The sequence below is a fragment of the Vespa velutina genome, chromosome 7 (assembly GCF_912470025.1).
Source record: "Vespa velutina chromosome 7, iVesVel2.1, whole genome shotgun sequence".
In the NCBI taxonomy this organism is placed as follows: Eukaryota; Metazoa; Arthropoda; class Insecta; order Hymenoptera; family Vespidae; genus Vespa; species Vespa velutina.
Window position 1 is genome coordinate 1,698,708 of NC_062194.1, and position 18,793 is coordinate 1,717,500.

The following is an 18,793-nucleotide window of genomic DNA, read 5'->3' on the forward strand; positions in this document are numbered from 1 at the left end:
CATTTCTTTATATTACATTTAAAATATTTGTGTTATAATTTGAATTTCATTACATTAATTTTCATAATTTAATTGATGCAATATTAATGATGAAGTAACAATTGAGAAAGTTTCATCTGCTATTATTAATTTGTACAAATTACAAATGAACTCATATGAATCTATAGTATCAAAAACAAAGGCTTCTATCATGGATCCAGAAAATTTAAATTCCATCTGTTCAAGTATTTATATTTCAAATATTAATATTAATCATTTCTACAATTATTCTGTACAATTTTTATTCAGAAGGAACTTATATTCATTAGAAATAATATGTTCTCCTGCTATTACTCGACAAAATTTATCTAATAAACCTTTGTTACAACCGATGGTAGAAAATAAAAATGACGAAGATGATACTGATTTTTTTGAAACTTTAAAGAATAAAATTAAAACTAGTCCATTAAAGTAATCATATAAAGTAATCAGATAAACTATTAATATAATTTTTCTTATGAAATAATATACATCTATCTTTTCCACATAACAGATGTTTAAAATCTAAATACGAATTTAAAAAACCATATGGAACAAGAAAAAGAAAACATAAATTTAACGAAGAAAGCAAAGATACAATAAAACGTTTTAAAGAAGACATGGAAAATAAAAATCAAAAAGAAATAGATACTATTAAGCTTCATTCTGAAATAAAAGAAATTTGTAAAGATAATTCAATATTGTCTAATTATAAAAATGATATACTAAAATCTGTAAATACAAACATAGATAATAATGAGTGTTACGCATTAAAAAGGTATATTTTTACAAAACGTATAACTATATACTTCAAATATTTCATAATATATATATTAATAATATAAATTTCATAATATATTATAATTGACAATTAATATATATTTATCTTTAGAGATTTCACTTTAATCTTTCAATCTGATAAAACACTTGACAATGAAGAAAATCATGAATCTACATTCATTAAGCCTATCAATCTAAATAATACGGAGAATAATAATGTATTTTTATAAATGAATAGTGTGCATATTTGTAATAATGTTATTTAAACGATTTCATTCGAATAAATTAGTTTATTTTACAATAGAACTTATGTATATCACTTCTTGTTTAGGCTATTCATTACTTTTTGTTCGAAGCGTGTGTGATAACAGCGACAGATATAGTCGAGGCTTTTGCGTTTCGTCGAAGTAATATCGAAATTTTCCCTTTCCGTAGAAGTGAACTTTTAAATGATTCACACATTTGATAATTTTATAATTATTTAAATAATATGTGCCGTACAAAAGATATAATTAAATAAAATTTTAAACAAAAATTTATTTATTTAAACATTAAGTAGCTTATAACACGTGTTATAAATAAAATAATTATAATTTAATATCTCTATAATCTTACATTTCGTTGTTTATAATTAATATCAATAAAAACAAATACTCGCATGACTTGGTTAGTTATTAGGTTAGAAACATCGAAATTCTATTTTTTCGTACGGTTGATTTTAAATGATCCATACTTTTGATAATTTCATAATTATATAAAAAATGTAGACGTGATATAATAAATTAATATTTAAATAATCGCTATCGTAGAAACTTCTTAAGTAATAAGTGAATTTTTAAATCATTTCAATCAGAGATCGAGGATGATAGATCTAAATCGGGATGAATAATTGATTGTAATTAATTAATATAAATAAATTTTCTTCGTAGATTTATTCGTAAAAATAAAACGTTTTTATATTATTGGCTGAATGATTTTATTGATCGATTATTTTTATCGACTGAATATTATTACCGATTGAACGATTTTATCGACGAGACGATTGTAATTTTAAATGGAATAGAGAAAATGAATTGATCTTTGGAACACTAGGCGTTGTTGATTACGCCATATACATTTATCTTGATATACTTTTTACTCTATGATATTCAAGTGATTTCATCATAGCGATATTCTATCGCGTTAAATGAAATGTTTCTGCACGTTTATTGTCAAATGTGAAGTTTTAAATAAAATGTGCAAATTATTTGTATTGACGCATTCAACGTAAATATCTATCTGTTATTTTAAACTGTGTACTTTTAGGTTATATTTTGTCATTAGCTTTATGAAAAAAATATAATCTTTTCATAAGGAATTATTTTTTGAAGAATGCGGCATGGTGATCTAACCTTAAATCATTTATTCAACGCACTTGTAGATAATTGATAAAAAGAATTTATTGAGTGTATAAAAATTAAATTTTTATAATGACCGATTCTGAAACAAAAGAAACTCCAACAGTGGAGGATACAACGGAGAAAAATGAAAATGATCCGTATGCGTATCTCGAAAGGGATAATTTCACATCAGAAAAATTTAAAGTTGAAGTGCGTGGTTTGCCAAAATATTATGGAATTGGAGAGTTTAAAAAATTATTGAATGAAAAACTTGATTTACAAACTTGCAAGGTAAAACCACCGAAACAGTCAAGCGGTTGGCTATACGTTTGTTTTAGAAGCGAAGAATGTCGTCAGCGAGCAATATCTACTTTAAATGGAATTTTATGGAAAAACTGTAAGCTTTCTGCGCAGGTATTCTCTTTTATGTTTTTTTATCTTTAAAAATTTAACAAATTTTATTCTCTTTTAAATATTGACTATTGTCATTGTCTTATATAGATCGCTAAACCAGCTCCAGATCCTTTTGTAAAAAGAAAATTAGAAGAGAATAAAAGTAATAAGAAATTAAAAAATGAACTTTACGATCCAGATATGTCGGCTGTGGATAGAATTAAATTTACAACGACTCCTCTTTGGAACATGCCTTATTCCAGTCAAGTAAGAATATAAGAGTATGAATTTGTTTGAGAAACTATTGAATGTTTTAAAGAACATTTAAATACTGAAATATCTATGATTATATTTCAGCTTGAATTTAAGCAAAAGGAAATGAGATCTGTGTTAATGAAAATTGGTCAGAAAATGCTTGAGGGAAACGTACATCTGTCTGAGTGGATAAATTCGCAAAAGAAATTATATGAAAATTTGCCTTGTGAATTGAAACCTATTTTACATGCCGAAAGTACAGAAGCTTATAGAAACAAGTGTGAATTTACGATTGGTAAATGTTTTTTTTTTTTTTTTTTTTTTTTTTTTTTTTTTTTTTTTTAAGAAAATTCTATATTTGTACGAATGAATTATAATTGAATATTTTGATAATATTCCAGGTAAGAATATAGAAGGTGATAAAGTTATAATTGGATTTAGATTGTCTAGTTATGCTGCTGGTTGTACAGCAGTAGGTCCTATTGACGACCTCTGTCACATTCCTAAAAATATGAAAACTGCAGTAAAGGCAATATATTTTATTTCGCACTCTTCAATAATCAATAATAATTTAATTCTTTGATATGTAAAATAATTTTAATATAATTATATTTATTCTATAGACATTAGAAGAATTTGTACAAAATTCTGGATTAGAACCTTTTAATCCAGTTGATCACAGTGGATATTGGAAACAAGTTACTGCTAGAACTAGTCGTCTCAATCAATTAATGTTAATAGTGGGAATAAATCCTCAAGATTTAACCATTGAAAGGTTAAAAGAGTTACAAAATCAATTGAAAGAATTTTTTGAATCTGGAAAAGGATCCACTATAGATGTTACATCACTTTATTTTCAAACAATGGAAAATAAGTATGTTATTGTTAAATGCGAAATGAGATCGTGGGTTTTATTTTTCACTTTTTGTATTTTAATTTTATTGTTTTTCTTTTTTCTTTTTTTTTTTTTTTTTTTTTTTTTTTTTATAGAAGTGTCGGCAGCGAATCTAGAAACGTTCTACAGCATATAAGTGGAACTGAATATATCGAAGAAATTTTGTTAGAAAAGAAATTTCGTATATCACCACAAGCCTTTTTCCAAGTGAATACATTAAGTGCTGAAGTTTTATATAAAGCAGTCATCGATATGGCAGAACCAACTAACGACACTACATTATTGGATATTTGTTGCGGAACTGGAACTATAGGTTTATCTTTCTCAAAGGTTTTTCTTGTTTTTCTTCAATATATTGTATGATTAATAAAATAGCAACAAATTTCAATCTTCGATGATACAATTTTTATTGCTGCAGCATTGCGGTGAAGTGTTAGGAGTAGAAGTTGTATCCGATGCTATTAAAGACGCAAAACAAAATGCTGTTCAAAATGGTGTTACCAATTGTGAATTTTTTGTTGGTAAAGCAGAAGATATTTTATATCCTATTATTCAAAGGGCAACAAAATCTCGTATTGTAGCTGTGGTTGATCCACCAAGAGCTGGTATACGTAAGTAAGAAAGAATATGGTAAAAACAAAACAAAAAAGAAAAAAAAAAATAAGCATAGATATAGAGTAATATATTTAAATAACTTTACACATATTTATTTTTAGATCAAAAAACATTATTAACGTTACGTAAAACGAGAAAATTGACAAGATTAGTTTATATATCTTGTGACCCTCGAGCAGCTATGAGAAATTTGATAGATCTCTCAAGACCAAGATCGAAACAATATTACGGAGAACCTTTTGTACCGATAAAAGCTATTGCCGTGGATATGTTTCCTCATACGAAACATTGTGAATTAATAATATGCCTTGAAAGATTATCCGAAGTAACAAACTCAAATGTTAATTCTTGAAAGTATTCATATTAAATATTTTTTAAATGGGAAAAATGTATGTACATTTATGTTGTATTTTTGAATTATCGATATCAATAATAATTTATGTACGATATAAGAACAAGGGCAAGTCCTTTTAAACGGATAGATAGAAAAATTATTTCAATAATTAAACTTTATTTAATACCGCATCATTTTATAATTATGACATATAGCAAATATAATTCTTAATAATTTTAATGGATGTTATCTAGCAATTCAAAATACACGACACTTAGTCAAAATCAAGATAAAAAAAAAAAAAAAAAACTAGAGAGAATAAAATCAATTGGATAAAATCAGTTAGATAAAAAAATTAGATAAAAAAATTAGATAAAAATCTAAATGGTCTTTCAAACGATCACATTATGGAAATACGTAAATTAAATTAATTTATAGCTTACCTTTCATCAATTAAGTTTTAATATATCAATGCTTTTACAGTGAGGCACAATTTTTATTCTTTTTTTTCATTAATATTCATTATTTTTTTAGAAGCTTCGTCGTACGTTCATTTTCGATCTTACCTTGAAGAGAAAATTGTTTGAGATTTAAGATTGCATAAAATGCGATTGATAAGTAACGCGAAGCGTATCAATAAAAATATTCTTCGATTTTGTCAAGGAACTCGAGAGCACAGTCGAGATTAAAAACATTTATTTATCGCGATTTTGTATCGATGAAAAATCGTATTTGTTCTTATAGATAATGTATTTGTTGCTGTTAATCATTATCCAACATCAGCCATGGAAAAAGTTGTCGATCGTTGATCAGAAATTAGGAATAAAATTGATAATTGAAAACGTTTAGAGGTAATGACAATAATAAATTATATCATGATTGCCGGAATAATTTGATTTTGATTTAGCCAATTAGTTTGGTCTGATACATTGATTTTTTTTTTTTTTTTTTTTTTTTTTTTTTTTTTTTTTTTAAATCACAAAAAACGATTATATACACGCAAGAAAAAGAGAATGAAATAGATTAGGATGTGGACACAAAATTGAATTGGGAAGAAATTGAATTCTTCGACTTCTTAAAACGGTGCAATTTTTCATCAGTTGAAGCATAGGAATAATTGAGATAAGAGAACTTAGTTTAGCAATTGATAAATCGATTGAAAATAGTGGCCTGATTCAGGATACTTTTTATCACTTCTTCTTGAAGCATGTCACGGCATTGAAGTAGCATCGCCAATAAACGCGACCCTTAGCCTGTCCACGTCGTTGAAGATCCATCTGTAATAATTGAAGATGATTAATCATAGTGAATATTCTGGAATGATAAATCGATCAATGATCATCATTATTAATATGTATTTGCATTGATCAGAGATTATCATTGATTATAATTTATAGTTTTGATCAATGGCTAGCGACAATACTAATATATATGATATATTCTAAGTTATTTTTTTGTTTATAAAAATCATCACCGTTTGTTCGTCAGCCGAAGGTACCATCTGTGAATTGGCAACTTGAATCGGTGGAGCTGATCTTGTTAAAGCCTTGCCGCTTCCTATCTCTGCTCTTCCTTGATTATCAACAACCTTTTGCAAGGCTATCATCAATTGATCGAACAAAAGAGCTGCTCTTTTTGGCACCACAACCTGTTAACGAGAATGGAATTAAAGAAAACATTAGAATAAGAAATTGAATATGATCATCAAGTAGGTATAATTTATATTAATTTTGTTAATAAAAAGTAGAAGAAGAATAATCAATAATTTTTATGATTATATTTGTTTCCATTGTTGTGAATAATTTTCTAAATACATCGATAATCAATACGAGGTTAGAAAGGATCGATTTGATTATTTCATATTTGACTACGATTAATTAATTGAGATAACAACGATTGCATTTTGAAAAGTCAATTGGATCGATCAATTACAACAAAGGATAGTGCCATTTAATTATAGCTTTACGGCAGAAATCCATTATATACATAAATGTATATTAAGTGCGATATAGGAGTATATACAAACACATCCTTTTATCACATTCCAATATCATCTTTTGTTCGAATATTATCATTAATTGTTAATTATCCAATAATATAGGAAAAACGTTGAGAAAAAAAAAGAATGTATTAAAATGTTCATAAATTTTTATATATATATACACACGTATATATATATATATATATATAATAATTTTTTTTTTATTTGGCTGATCAGAATTTTATATACGAAGTAGAACACGCTGATTGGTTAATGAAACGACGGGATAGCCAATTAGATTAGTCGTATTATCGCTGGAAGCGATCCCCAAACTTGTTGGTTCCTATTTGAATCCAATTATCCTTCGTTTATCTAATCGATAATAAACGATCGAGAAGTTATCTATCTATGTAAGGAAGATTTAAGTATCATTTATAAAAAGATTTTCGTTTGTGCACGTGTCTGTTTTTCAAATTATTTACAAAAGATTCTCGATGCACGATTGTATCCTTGTGTATATTTAAATTTGATTGACGTAGTATTGAAAAAAAAATGGCGATAACCGGTAAAGGATTCAGTCATCGAACTGGAGACGATTAAACTATTGAATAACGTAGGTATTATATTAAAATTACAAATCGAGCGTACTGTAAAAGAAAGAAAAAGAGAGAGAGAGAGAGAGAGAGAGAGAGAGAGAGAGAGAGAGACGAGATTTTATAGTTTTAATATTTCTTATTCCATACAGAGAAATCAGGCATTATTACAAGTCATCGTTTGTATCCTCGCTCGAGTGAAAATCAGAACGATAAACAGAAATTTCTGGGTTGGCAAATATGTGGTGGGTGTAAACATCGAACCAATGACCGAGAGAAATGGAGGAAACGAGAAAGAAAATGACAATTTTCTTGCAATCTTACAACTCTTGTCGATTTTATTTATACGATCGATTTCCCAAAGGTACGTGCCAAATGTAAAACTTTTATTTTCTTATATTCGATAATATAAAGGTGAAATGATAAAAATAAATGAGGGAGGAGGACGATACGAGGAGGAAGAGGAGGAGGAGGAGGAGGAGGAGGAGAAATTTAAACGTTCGAAATTGAAGATTGCGTTTAAAAAAAATCGCGCGCTGATATTAAAACTTTTAAAGTTCATCGTTCGTATTTTTTCGCCCACGCTCGGGCGCGCTCGTAATTTTCATTCCTCTTCGCGGGAAATCATCGGAAATATGAAAATGTCACGTACTGTGTATGGTAATAATAATTAAAAAACGTACGTAATAAAAAGAAGGTCGACGAAAATTCTGAAAAACGTGAAAGAATTAAAAAAAGAATATATTAAATATAAAAGAATACGTTAATGCGCTATTCAATGTTAGAGTATTAATATTATTTAATATAAAAAGTATAGCTTTTTTATTAAATAATAAAAAATATTTCATTAAGAAATTTACATTAGACGTATTTTATTGTATTTTATTATATCGATCATCTGACGTGTTTAAAGCCACATGTTGTGAAACATAGTTTTTTAAAATTAAGCTACGAGTAAACGAAAAGAATCCAATACATAAGGGTTACGTTATTCCGATTAAATTTAACGCGATATCGAAATTCCGGTATATCAGCAAGGGAAAGAAAAATAATTGGAAAACCAAATATGTACGTTTTTTATCCCGTCATTCTCTATTTTTTCTTTCTTTCTTTCTTGTATTATTATTATTATTATTATTTTTTTTTTTTCTTTTTATTTCGATCGATTCCTAACACAAATATATTCTCATTGATCGAATCAAACTCAAAGTAAATATGTATATAAAATGCGCTAATACTTGTTAAGCAAATATGTTCTCGTTATATAGCATTCTTATTTTACCTTGTTATTTTTTAAATATTAAGAAAAAAAAAAAGTGTCCGATCATTGCTTCTCAAATGTTTCCGATGATTTATTTCGAATTTATTTTCGTTATTATTATATTTTTTTTTTTTTCAACGTCCATCGTTGAATCAAAAATAAAAATTTATTTTAAATGAAAAAGAACGAATGTTGCCTTTTGAATGTTGTCATTGCAAATCGCGTTACGAGCTTTTGAATGAGAATAAAATAGTGAAAGGAGGACCAGAGAGAGAGAGAGAGAGAGAGAGAGAGAGAGAGAGAGAGGAAGAAAGAGAGTAGACCGAGATGAAGATGGTTAAAAAGAGAGAGGGGTTTCGGGGTGTTTGGCGGAGGGAGGGGGAGGAGAGAAGGGAAAAGAGGAATATAGAAGAGCAACAACGATCAACGTACATTGCATATTTTCGAGTGCGATTCTAGGCAACGTGGCGGATCAGAATGAAGTGCGTTAATTGCGGAATTGAAGCTGCATAAATGCATTGCCATGTCACGAAGATTATTATCATTTCAAAGCTGTTTCAATGGTGTTCTGATTTACTCGTCGGTTGTCGTTCATTCGTCTTTTCTGATTTGTTCCGTCGTCCGCGATTCTCTCGTTTCGTTTTCTAGATGTTAAAATAATTGTACAAATTCATTATGAAAAATATTTTTTGAAAGTTCAAGACCGATCGAAGGAAAAAAAAAAAGAATAAATAAATAAAAGGATAAGAAAAGAAAAGAGAGAGGAGAAAAAAAAAAAGATAAAAAAATATTTTTGCCTTTCACGTGAGTTTCTTTTTTATTTTTAAAAATTAAAAAAAGTTTCTTTATTTTATTTTTTTTCCTTTTCTTTTCTTTAATTTGAGATTGTATATTCGTGTTGTTTAAAAGTCTGAAAGAAAATTCTTCTTTAGCATGCTTCTGAATGTAAAATCTTTTCTCACGTTTTCTTCCCCCCCCCACTTTTCTTTCTTTTTTTTTTTTTTTTTTTTAATAACGACGCAACCAAGTACTCTGACAGAAATGATCTAGAGAAAAAGGATGAAATACTACCCCTTGTGGAAGATCAATCCTTCCGGTTGACGGAACGAAAACATAATAAGCGAGCACGTGTGCGTACAAAAATTAATTTCGCCCACAATACTCCATTCTATCTCGGCATCGAATAATCCACCCCTTTGTGGCGAGACGTTTATAATGTTTGCGTACGTGTTTATATTTACTAACGTTGGGAATGAATATACATCGTACGTATGTAGATAAGTATGTGCGTATGTAGACATTAATGGCGACCGCTATTGTTGCACTACAGGGAAGATGTCTATGATTTTTTTTTCATTTTTTTGCTCTCTCTCTCTCTCTCCCCCCCCCTCTCCCTTCTTCTTTTTATTTCAACAAATTGTATACACGTATACTCGTTGAAGATATTTCTGGGTCGATTGATAATAAATAATCAATTTCTGTGAGAATTTTCAATGGAGAAATTAAAAAAAAAATATATATATATATATATATAGTTCAATAGGAAAGTAATCTCACTTTTTCTTAAGAAGATTTTGAAATTTATACTTTATCACGTCGATCACGTTCGAAAGTATCTCATGAAATAAAACGTTGAAAAATATTTATCTTGTTAAATAATACGAATACGACAATATCGGATTCGTCCTTTAATTATACATTTTATTTTTTTTAATGGATTAAAGTACTTCCCTAGCGCCGCGAAATTGAACGTAACTTGAAAGGTGATGCCGTGTCTAAGCTAAATCTACGCATTTAAAAGTGTGCGTTTATGAGTATATGTGTGTGTGTGTGTGTGTGTGTGTATATTAGGTGACTGGGTATTCTGCTCGTTAAGGCGCGAATGTCGGTAATTAACTGGGACTGGGATTCTGAATTCGGTATTAATTAATTGACTCTCAGGCTCGCTAGTGACGATTTATCGCAAATATATATATTTTTTCATGTTTTTAGATATTATTCAAATAAATACAGCATCAATGAAAATACGTACAAATATGTAGGTATATATGTATATATATATATATGTAGGTGTATAAAGCCTGAATCGGAAAAAAAAAGAAAAAAGAAAATAAAATGTACAAACTGTTTTCAATTGTGTGCTTGAATCTTTCCAATAAATAAAGTAATTTGGTTAGGGAGGAAAACGAGGGAAAAAAATCGGCGGTCATTTTAAAGGTTCAAGCAAATATTCGAAGCAAGTACTATCGAATAAATTTCTTCTCTTTCTCTTTCTCTCTTCCCCTCTCTCGACGATATATTTTCTAATAGAGAAGAGAGGCCTATCTATATCTATTTACCCTCTGGAATTATCAATGAACGAATCTAACCTGGTAACGTACGCAGCACCCTTCAACTAAATTAAATTTTCAGACGTTTGATGGATTATAAGTAAATAAAAAATTGCGAAATACTTTCTGATGTTGATCACATATTTTAAACGTGAATGGAGGTAACCAGAATAGAGGGAGAGAGAGAGAGAGAGAGAGAGAGAGAGAGAATCAGGGAGGTGGTAGAAGTAACTGGGAGTGAGTAATCTAGTTCCTTTCTCCGGAAATAGAAGGAAAACGGAATAAAATGTCTGAAGTTATCGTTTAACCGGCATTTTGATGATGCCAGTCGTTTAAAAGACGACGTTCTAAAATTTATAGAAAAATATAAAAATAGGAATAGAGTAATATTGTTTGTAATAGTGAAACAAAAATATAATAAATAAAAAAAAATATATATATATATGTCAATGGAGTAATAAAATAAAAAAAAATAAAAATAAAAATAAGAATATAGATAGAAATAGAGTAATATTGTTACTCTACTTTTTCATTTTATATAAATTTTTATATACGTATATTAGACATATGGAAAAAAAGAAATAAGAAAACAAGGAAAATTAATTGTTTTTTTATCTGTTAAAAAGAAGAGACCGATTTGAAGAAGAAAAAGACGAAGAAAATAGCTTTTTAAGAAGGAGAGAATGGGAACAATGCGACGTGTCAAACTTGGAACATTTATTTTTTTCCAGTGACAAGTATTCAACGACAAAGTTCTAGCCACGTGAAAAAGGGAACATTATTTTTAATGGGAAATATATGTGGGTGGTTTTTTGTCGTTGAAAAGAAATTAATACGATGAATTGGACTACTAGTTTACTCGATATTTTCATAATTTATTATCGTATTACTAAATTTTAAATATGAGAAGATGAAATAAAAGTCACATCGATAAATTATTATTTAAAGTGCATATACAGGGTGAATCAAAAGTAACTAATTTTTAATTGTCAGTCTTTTTTAAATGTCAGTGATTTTTAAATGTCAGTCTTACTCTTTTTTTTAGATACTTTTTTAACATTTAGACAATTTTTTTTCTTCAGATTTTTAAACTACAAACATAAGAATTTTTGACCCAATCTCTGTAAATAGAAATTTATTATATATTTCGAATATACATACACACACACAAATATATATATATATATAATTAAAAATATAAAAAAGATATGTGTCGAAGAATAGAAAATTTGTAAAGAGAATAAAAAAAAATAAAATGTTTATTATCATCCTGTCATCGATCAGAGATTGAAATCGACTTTATATGATCGGTATTATTTTGTTTTATTTATGAAGCTTTCATGCTTATTTCGAAACACCCCCGCAAGCGCGTAAATACTTCCGTTTGTTGGCTAGGCGTTCTTAACGATGATTAAAGCGTTTCCTTACGACGTACACCGCGTCGCACTTTCCTCCCATTTATACTATATCGTGTTTTTTATTAGCCTGAGGAAATCTAACGAGAAGAATAAATGAAACGACTCGATCGATCATTTCGATATAAAAAGAAAAGAAAAAAAGAAAAAAAAAAAAAGTGAAAGAAATATATGATTTTTTTTCTTTCATTTCTTTTCTCTCGATGAAAATGGACAAATAAACATTATATGAATAATCGATGTCAAATCTCTTTAATCTCTTTTCTGTTGATTTGTAACTAATCCATATTTGTCTTTTAATTGTAATATTTTTTTTATGTACTAAACATAGACACGTGTGTCTGTTTAGGTAGAAAATTTGTTTCATTAGATGTGGGGCGAGCAAAAAGGGTGTTTTTTTTTTTTTTTTTTTTTTTTTTTTTTTTAATAAATGACTCTATTGAGATTTTTATTTCAAGACTAATTCAAATTTGTTTGTAGTAAAATTATAAGATAGGTTTTGTTTTATGTAATTTGAAAAAGAAAAAAAAAAAGAGTGATTAATTTTTAAAACCATTTAGGAACTTTTTCGATACCACATTAAATATATTAAAGGACGTCGATCCACGTAATAGAGATGAACAAACGTTTAATAGGATCTTCCGTAGATATTTCGAGATTGATTATTTTCGAGTATTCGTAGACTGGACTGTCTATATATATATATGTACCAGACAATCTAAATATAATTCGTTATGTACTAAATTGTACGTACCAATTCATTAAATTGATACGTACTCGCTATTTTTATTCCTGATTTCATTTAAAAGATCGTTCATTCGATAAATGATTCGAAAAAAAGGAAAGAAAAAATTAGCAGAAATAATATATTGAAATATATTTTTTCTTTAGTCGACAAACTAATAGACATGTCTGTACCATCAGAGATTTCAATGCCTGAAACCGTATAGATTATATAGGTGTTCAATTCCATGTATACTTGTATGTAATATTAGATACGATACAAATTTTCAATTCGTACAAAATTAATTCATCTCGAATAATTCACGCGTGCAAGTCGTTAAATCATTTATTTTTATTCAATGACCTAGAAATAAAGGATGATTATAAAAGTGATCTGTGATATTAAAAAAATGTTATTCTTAAGAACATTAAAATTACATATAAAATAATTAATTTTTCAAGAATAAAATATATTTACAATACTTGTTCCATCCTTGTTGTGAAAAAATATGTTGCATATATATAGTTGGATTATTTTCATAATCACGAAGAGAATTATTATACTTCTTATTTTATTTCGTATAGGTGCGAAATGATTTTGACATTTTTATATCGTTTTAAGAAAAAGAAATGTCGCGAGGAGAAGGAAAAAAACAAATCAAAATTTGTAAAAAAGTATCACGTAAATTATTGTCAGAATTTTCCAACCATCCCCTATATACGCTGTCTATTATGCCTGCGGTAATCCTTAACGAAGACGAATCGTATAGGGTTGCTTGCTTCTCGTCTTTCAACGTAAGCTACGAAAGTAAAAAAAAATTAACTTTATGTCCAACTATGAAATGACTCCGATTAATTAGTCTACTTCTCGTGCCATGCTTTAATCGACAATATTCACGCTCGTATTCTTCTTCCTTCATAATTTAAAGTCCACCGAACAATTTCATTCGAAAATTTTACCTCCAAACGAACACGTATGTATATATATATATTTCCTGTATGTTTCTTTGTTTTCTCGTTGGTACTACGATAACGAGATCCGATTAATTTATTTATTATTATAAAAGGAGACGAAGAAAAAACAAAAAGTTAGCGTAAACACAATACGAGGTAGCGACGGGTGAGATAAATAATTGTTTCGTTCATGTACGCGCACGAGCACGCGGAGAAACATAGACAAACAAAAAGAAAATTTTCGATTATTATTCGATAGTGTTTTATTTAAAAGGATCTAGTTTTTTTCTTTTTCTCTTCGTCAGAAATGAAAAAGCTAGAACAATTTTTTCTTTCTATTATTCTTTTTTTCGTTTCTTTATTATTATTATTATTATTATCATTTTTTTTTTTTTGAAAGTCCTATCAATTTAGTTTGACTTATTCTTGATTTATTCTTTATTTTTTTATATGAAGATTCCTAATAAATTTTTTAAACAAAAAAAAAAAATATGATTCAATATGAATTAGGCAAATGTATTTGATGATTGTTATAACGTGCTGAGATTTTTTTTTTCGAGATACATTCATATATTTCATCAGTTGCATACGTATGTTTGTCCGAGTATACGCGTAAGTAGAGAAGAAAATAATGACAAAACTGTCGCGTTTTCCTGGGAAATATCGTCAAGTCGGGGTTTCTCGTTCATAATGCTGATAAGAGAAAAGGAGAGGCGAGACACATACACACATACATACGTACATATATATATATATATATATATATATATATGTCTCGATTGTCAACATATATATATATATATGTGTTGACAATCGAGAGGATATGTCGAGTAAAGTTGAGCAAAGTTGTCGGGTATCAGACTTGCTAAGTTTCGGAAGCGTGACGAGAGAAGATGTAATAGAGGTTGCATAGAGTTCATATGTTTTACCCATATCTTTACTTTATTATATATAATCAATTAAAATCTTCAAGTTTCAAAAATTTATATAGAACTCATATAAAAAGTGGTCATCATTGATCAAATCGTCATTTCGAATATCGTTCGACAAAATATATTCTCGAATCGCCACAAAATCATTATGACCATTTAGAGGAATAATATTTTGAAAATTGGGTCATGATGGTAGTAACGTCAGTGAGAGATTCTTTCTAATTAAAAAAAAAAAAAAAAAAAAAAAAAAAAAAAAAAAAAAAAAAAAAAATAAAAGGAAGAAAAGAAAAAATACAAGATACAAGGGAAAATCTGATTATTAATTTTTTTCTTTTTCTTTTTCTTCTCGACAACAATATATACCGTCGAGCAAAATAAATAATCGTAAGAAATAAATAGATATAAAGTGCGGATGATGAAAGAAATGAAAGGAGTAAGTAAGAAAGAAAGAAAGAGAAAAAATATATATATATATATATATATATATGTATGAAACTGCTGTTGTTACTGTTGCTACTATTGCTATTTCAGAGAAGATTAAAAAAAAAGGAAAAAAAAAAAAAAAAAAAAAAAAAAAAAAAGTAAAAAAAAATAGAAAGAAAAGATAAAAGTAAAAGAAAAAATAAGCTAAGGAGGAAAATGATAAATGTAATTGCGTAAGCAGATGCTAGATTTTTATAACAATATCATAAGAATTGAATTTTCCATAATGCAATTACTACGAGCGAACGAGCAAGCAAGTCCTCGACTCGGCTTGGCTCGATTTTTTTTTTTTTTTTATCGTTATCACGAAGATGAAGAAAAAAATTAAGCTTGCATAATCGTCTCCTTTTTATTTATCTCATGATCAGATATGCGTAGGCATATCCGAGAAAAGAATTCCGAAGAGAATAACGAGATAAAAAGATAATAATTCAATAATCATCGTATTATACATATGTATAATATCATATATGACAAGTAGTCCAGTCTTACAATAGAGCCAGCCTAATAGCACCTAATACAATATACATAAGAGATATGCACACACATACACACACACACACACAGATGTAGATAGACAGACAGAGAGACAGATGAAAAATAAGATATATTAAAACTATAAATACTGTTTGTATGTGTTTCCATTAAAATACCGTAATACTCGTCGAGTCAATCGATTTGTCGATATTAATGCTTCTGTCAACTTTGGATTTATTTTAAGTACTTCCATTTCTATTTTTATTTGATAATTAATGATCTTCGTCGTCTTCGTCTTCGTCGTAATTGTTAAGACGAAATATATTCTGATTTAACAAGTTTATCGAGAAGATTATAGCCGAGTCGTTACCTCCTTGTTCGAAATTTTCTAAATCAATTTAACGAATCGATTCTCTCTCTCTCTATCTATCTATCTATCTATCTATCTATCTATCTATCTATCTATATATATCCTTTTCTCTTTCCCTTCCTTTCCATCTTCTTTTAAAAGTTTAACTAACTTTTGTCAAATTAGAAACGAATTCTATCGGCCTGTTTAAATTTAGTATTCTAATTTTACTCCTTTCTTTTTATTTTCTTCTATTTTTAAAATATTATAAATTTGTCGATGTGAGTAAAAAAAAAAAAAAAAAGAAGAAACCAAAAAAGCTTGAATATAAATTCGATTAATATTATTTAATTTTATAAATTAGTTTTGTATTAAATTGAAGATCAATTCGTCAAATCATTTTACGTAGATGTAATAAATCTTTTTGATTATATGGATATATACTTATTGAGCGATAATTAAAATTATAAAAAGGTTAACTGAGAAAGGTTTCTTTTTCGTCTAAAATTAAAACAATTTTATATTTTAAAATTAAAACAATTTCGAGGAACGACAATTTTATGATAAGTTTAGCGCAATTAAAAGTTTTACGATGTATTAAAATCAAAAAAGTAAAGTTTGTTTTGTACGATTTCGTATGTACGATATTGTATCCACGTATTTACGTATCTATCTATCAACTAACACGTAGATTGAAATATTGGCGCGAAATTTCGCGGCACGTGCTACGATAGAAGAACGATTCACGGTTGATACGCGTAAATATTCGACCTACACGTATAAATGATATTGTTCGAAAATTGTGGATATTCATATTGTAACTAATTACTAAGCTTAATTGAAGTATCGCCTACGAATTGAGTGGGATCAATAATATTATGATTATTTATACCAAGAGACATCAATGGAGTAGGCAGAGGATACGTTCTAATAATATTAACAATTTTAATTTACATACGTGCCATTAATCGTTTACCAATGTGCAGATGTAGAAGTGAGAATGAAACAAAACAAAGCGAAACAAAAACAAAAACAAAAAGACAAAAAAAGAAAGAAAAAGGAAAATAAAAATAAAAATAAAAAAGAACGTATAAAAAAAAAAAAAAAAGAAAAGAAAAGAAAAGAAAAGAAAAAGAAAAAAATATCGTAAAAAAAAAAATAAAACAAATAAATAAATGCAAGTTTCTTTCTTCTCATTTTCGTTAGAAAATTATCATAAGTATATGATAATTTTGTTAATAAATTTTCAGCTAAATATAATATCTGATAATCGATTTTTGTTTGTTTTCATTTTTTTCTATTTTTTTTGTTTTTTTGTTTTTTTTTTTTTTGCTACTCACCGGATACTCGTCGTATTTTGCAGGATAATCGGGATAATCGAGATTGGCAGACGGGTCGTTGTCGGCAGCGTTTCTTTTAACGACGAGACGTTGATCAACGTTAGCAACGATGATGCACGGTAATATTATAGCAAGAAGAAGCAACGAACGGATTATATTCCTTCCCATTGTGAATTATTACTAATTCAACCGAATATCAATTAAAATTCTTCATCCAACGTTAAATAAATTGTCTTACGTCGAAGTTTATCGAATGTATTGATGTCAACCAGATGAATTTTATTTTGATCTATCTCTTTCTCTCTCTCTCTCTTTCTTCCTGTCTTTTTCTCTTTTTTTGTCTTTCCTTTCCTTTTCTTTTCGTTCGGTCGACGAAAGTTTTTGTTGTTGTTTTTTTTTTTTTCGATTCTCACGACAGACAATTCGTCTTTCTAAAGACGAATCGCTTTAGAAAGATTTTGATTGACACTTGTCAATTTTTTGTTGGCTCGTTTCGTTCGTTGTAATTTTGTTCTTTTTTCTTTTTTCTTTTTTTCTTCTTTTAATTATTACGTTCCTTTTACATCGATACACGATCACAATAATAATATTATATATATGTATATATATATATTATTATATGTATATATATATATATATTAAATATAAGTTATTCGTTAGTTTTTCCTTTGATCTCTCCGTGAAGGCCACGAAGAAAGTACTCTCGAGGACGCAATGAGACAGACGCGCCGGCGAACCCGCTTCTATATATTTATTTGTGCGCGTGGTTGAAGCTACGCAGGCGCTAGGATCTACAGGACGAACTCTGTAGACTTTATATATATATGTGTGTGTGTGTGTATGTGTGTGTATATCTGTATGTGTATATATATATAAATACTTAGTTTTATATGTATATTTATAGACATATAAATATGCACGTATTTATGCATCGATATGATTTCTTAATTCTTAAATCAAGACATTTTTATAATCCTATTAAAGTCCAAGTGTCTTAATATCTCTCTCTCTCTCTCTCTCTCTCTCTCTCTCTCTCTCTCTCTCTTTCTCGTAGTCTTAAAATGTCCAAGATAAATTTCTTTCTTTTCTAATGTGTAAGAAAAATAAATAAAAAAATAATAATAATACTACATCATATAAAAATATTCTATTTCCTTATTTCTATAAAGAGGATAATTCTAATAAGTTAAATATTGTTAAATATTGTTATAAAATGATAATTATAATTAGTTAAATATTTGTCTAATGATAATTGTATTTTTAAAATTGTATTACTTTAACTATGT

General features: G+C 28.0%; 3 protein-coding genes across 7 annotated transcripts in view; 2 read left to right on the forward strand and 1 right to left on the reverse strand.

Annotated features, from left to right (window-relative positions):
* Positions 1–1,888: 1,888 nt before the first annotated feature.
* Positions 1,889–4,723, forward strand: LOC124950361 (tRNA (uracil-5-)-methyltransferase homolog A). 4 transcript variants are annotated; one of them, XM_047496930.1, is made up of 9 exons: positions 1,889–2,064; positions 2,153–2,591; positions 2,679–2,837; positions 2,928–3,120; positions 3,227–3,354; positions 3,449–3,699; positions 3,816–4,050; positions 4,139–4,331; positions 4,437–4,723. In XM_047496930.1, exons 2-9 carry the CDS (start codon positions 2,268–2,270, stop codon positions 4,685–4,687), a joined length of 1,734 nt encoding a protein of 577 aa, XP_047352886.1. In that variant the 5' UTR covers positions 1,889–2,064; positions 2,153–2,267; the 3' UTR covers positions 4,688–4,723. The 4 variants fall into 4 exon arrangements, with proteins under 4 accessions (XP_047352886.1, XP_047352885.1, XP_047352883.1 ...); XM_047496929.1 differs by having other exon boundaries at positions 2,169–2,591; XM_047496927.1 differs by having other exon boundaries at positions 1,889–2,591.
* Positions 4,382–18,207, reverse strand: LOC124950362. The gene is made up of 3 exons (XM_047496932.1): positions 17,508–18,207; positions 6,144–6,317; positions 4,382–5,946 (listed from the first exon to the last, which is right to left on the reverse strand). Exons 1-3 carry the CDS (start codon positions 17,673–17,675, stop codon positions 5,860–5,862), a joined length of 429 nt encoding a protein of 142 aa, XP_047352888.1. The 5' UTR covers positions 17,676–18,207; the 3' UTR covers positions 4,382–5,859.
* Positions 4,868–18,793, forward strand: part of LOC124950363 (prohormone-1-like) — a 43,030-nt gene continuing 29,104 nt past the window's right edge. Inside the window, exons 1-3 of one of the 2 annotated variants that reach the window (XM_047496934.1) lie at positions 4,868–5,520; positions 6,158–6,377; positions 7,396–7,607. In XM_047496934.1, the coding sequence (XP_047352890.1) occupies positions 7,510–7,607 (98 nt within the window). In that variant the 5' untranslated portion in view covers positions 4,868–5,520; positions 6,158–6,377; positions 7,396–7,509. Of the gene's footprint in view, positions 5,521–6,157; positions 6,378–7,098; positions 7,264–7,395; positions 7,608–18,793 lie in introns of those variants that run through there. The other variant, XM_047496935.1, reaches the window with a different exon arrangement.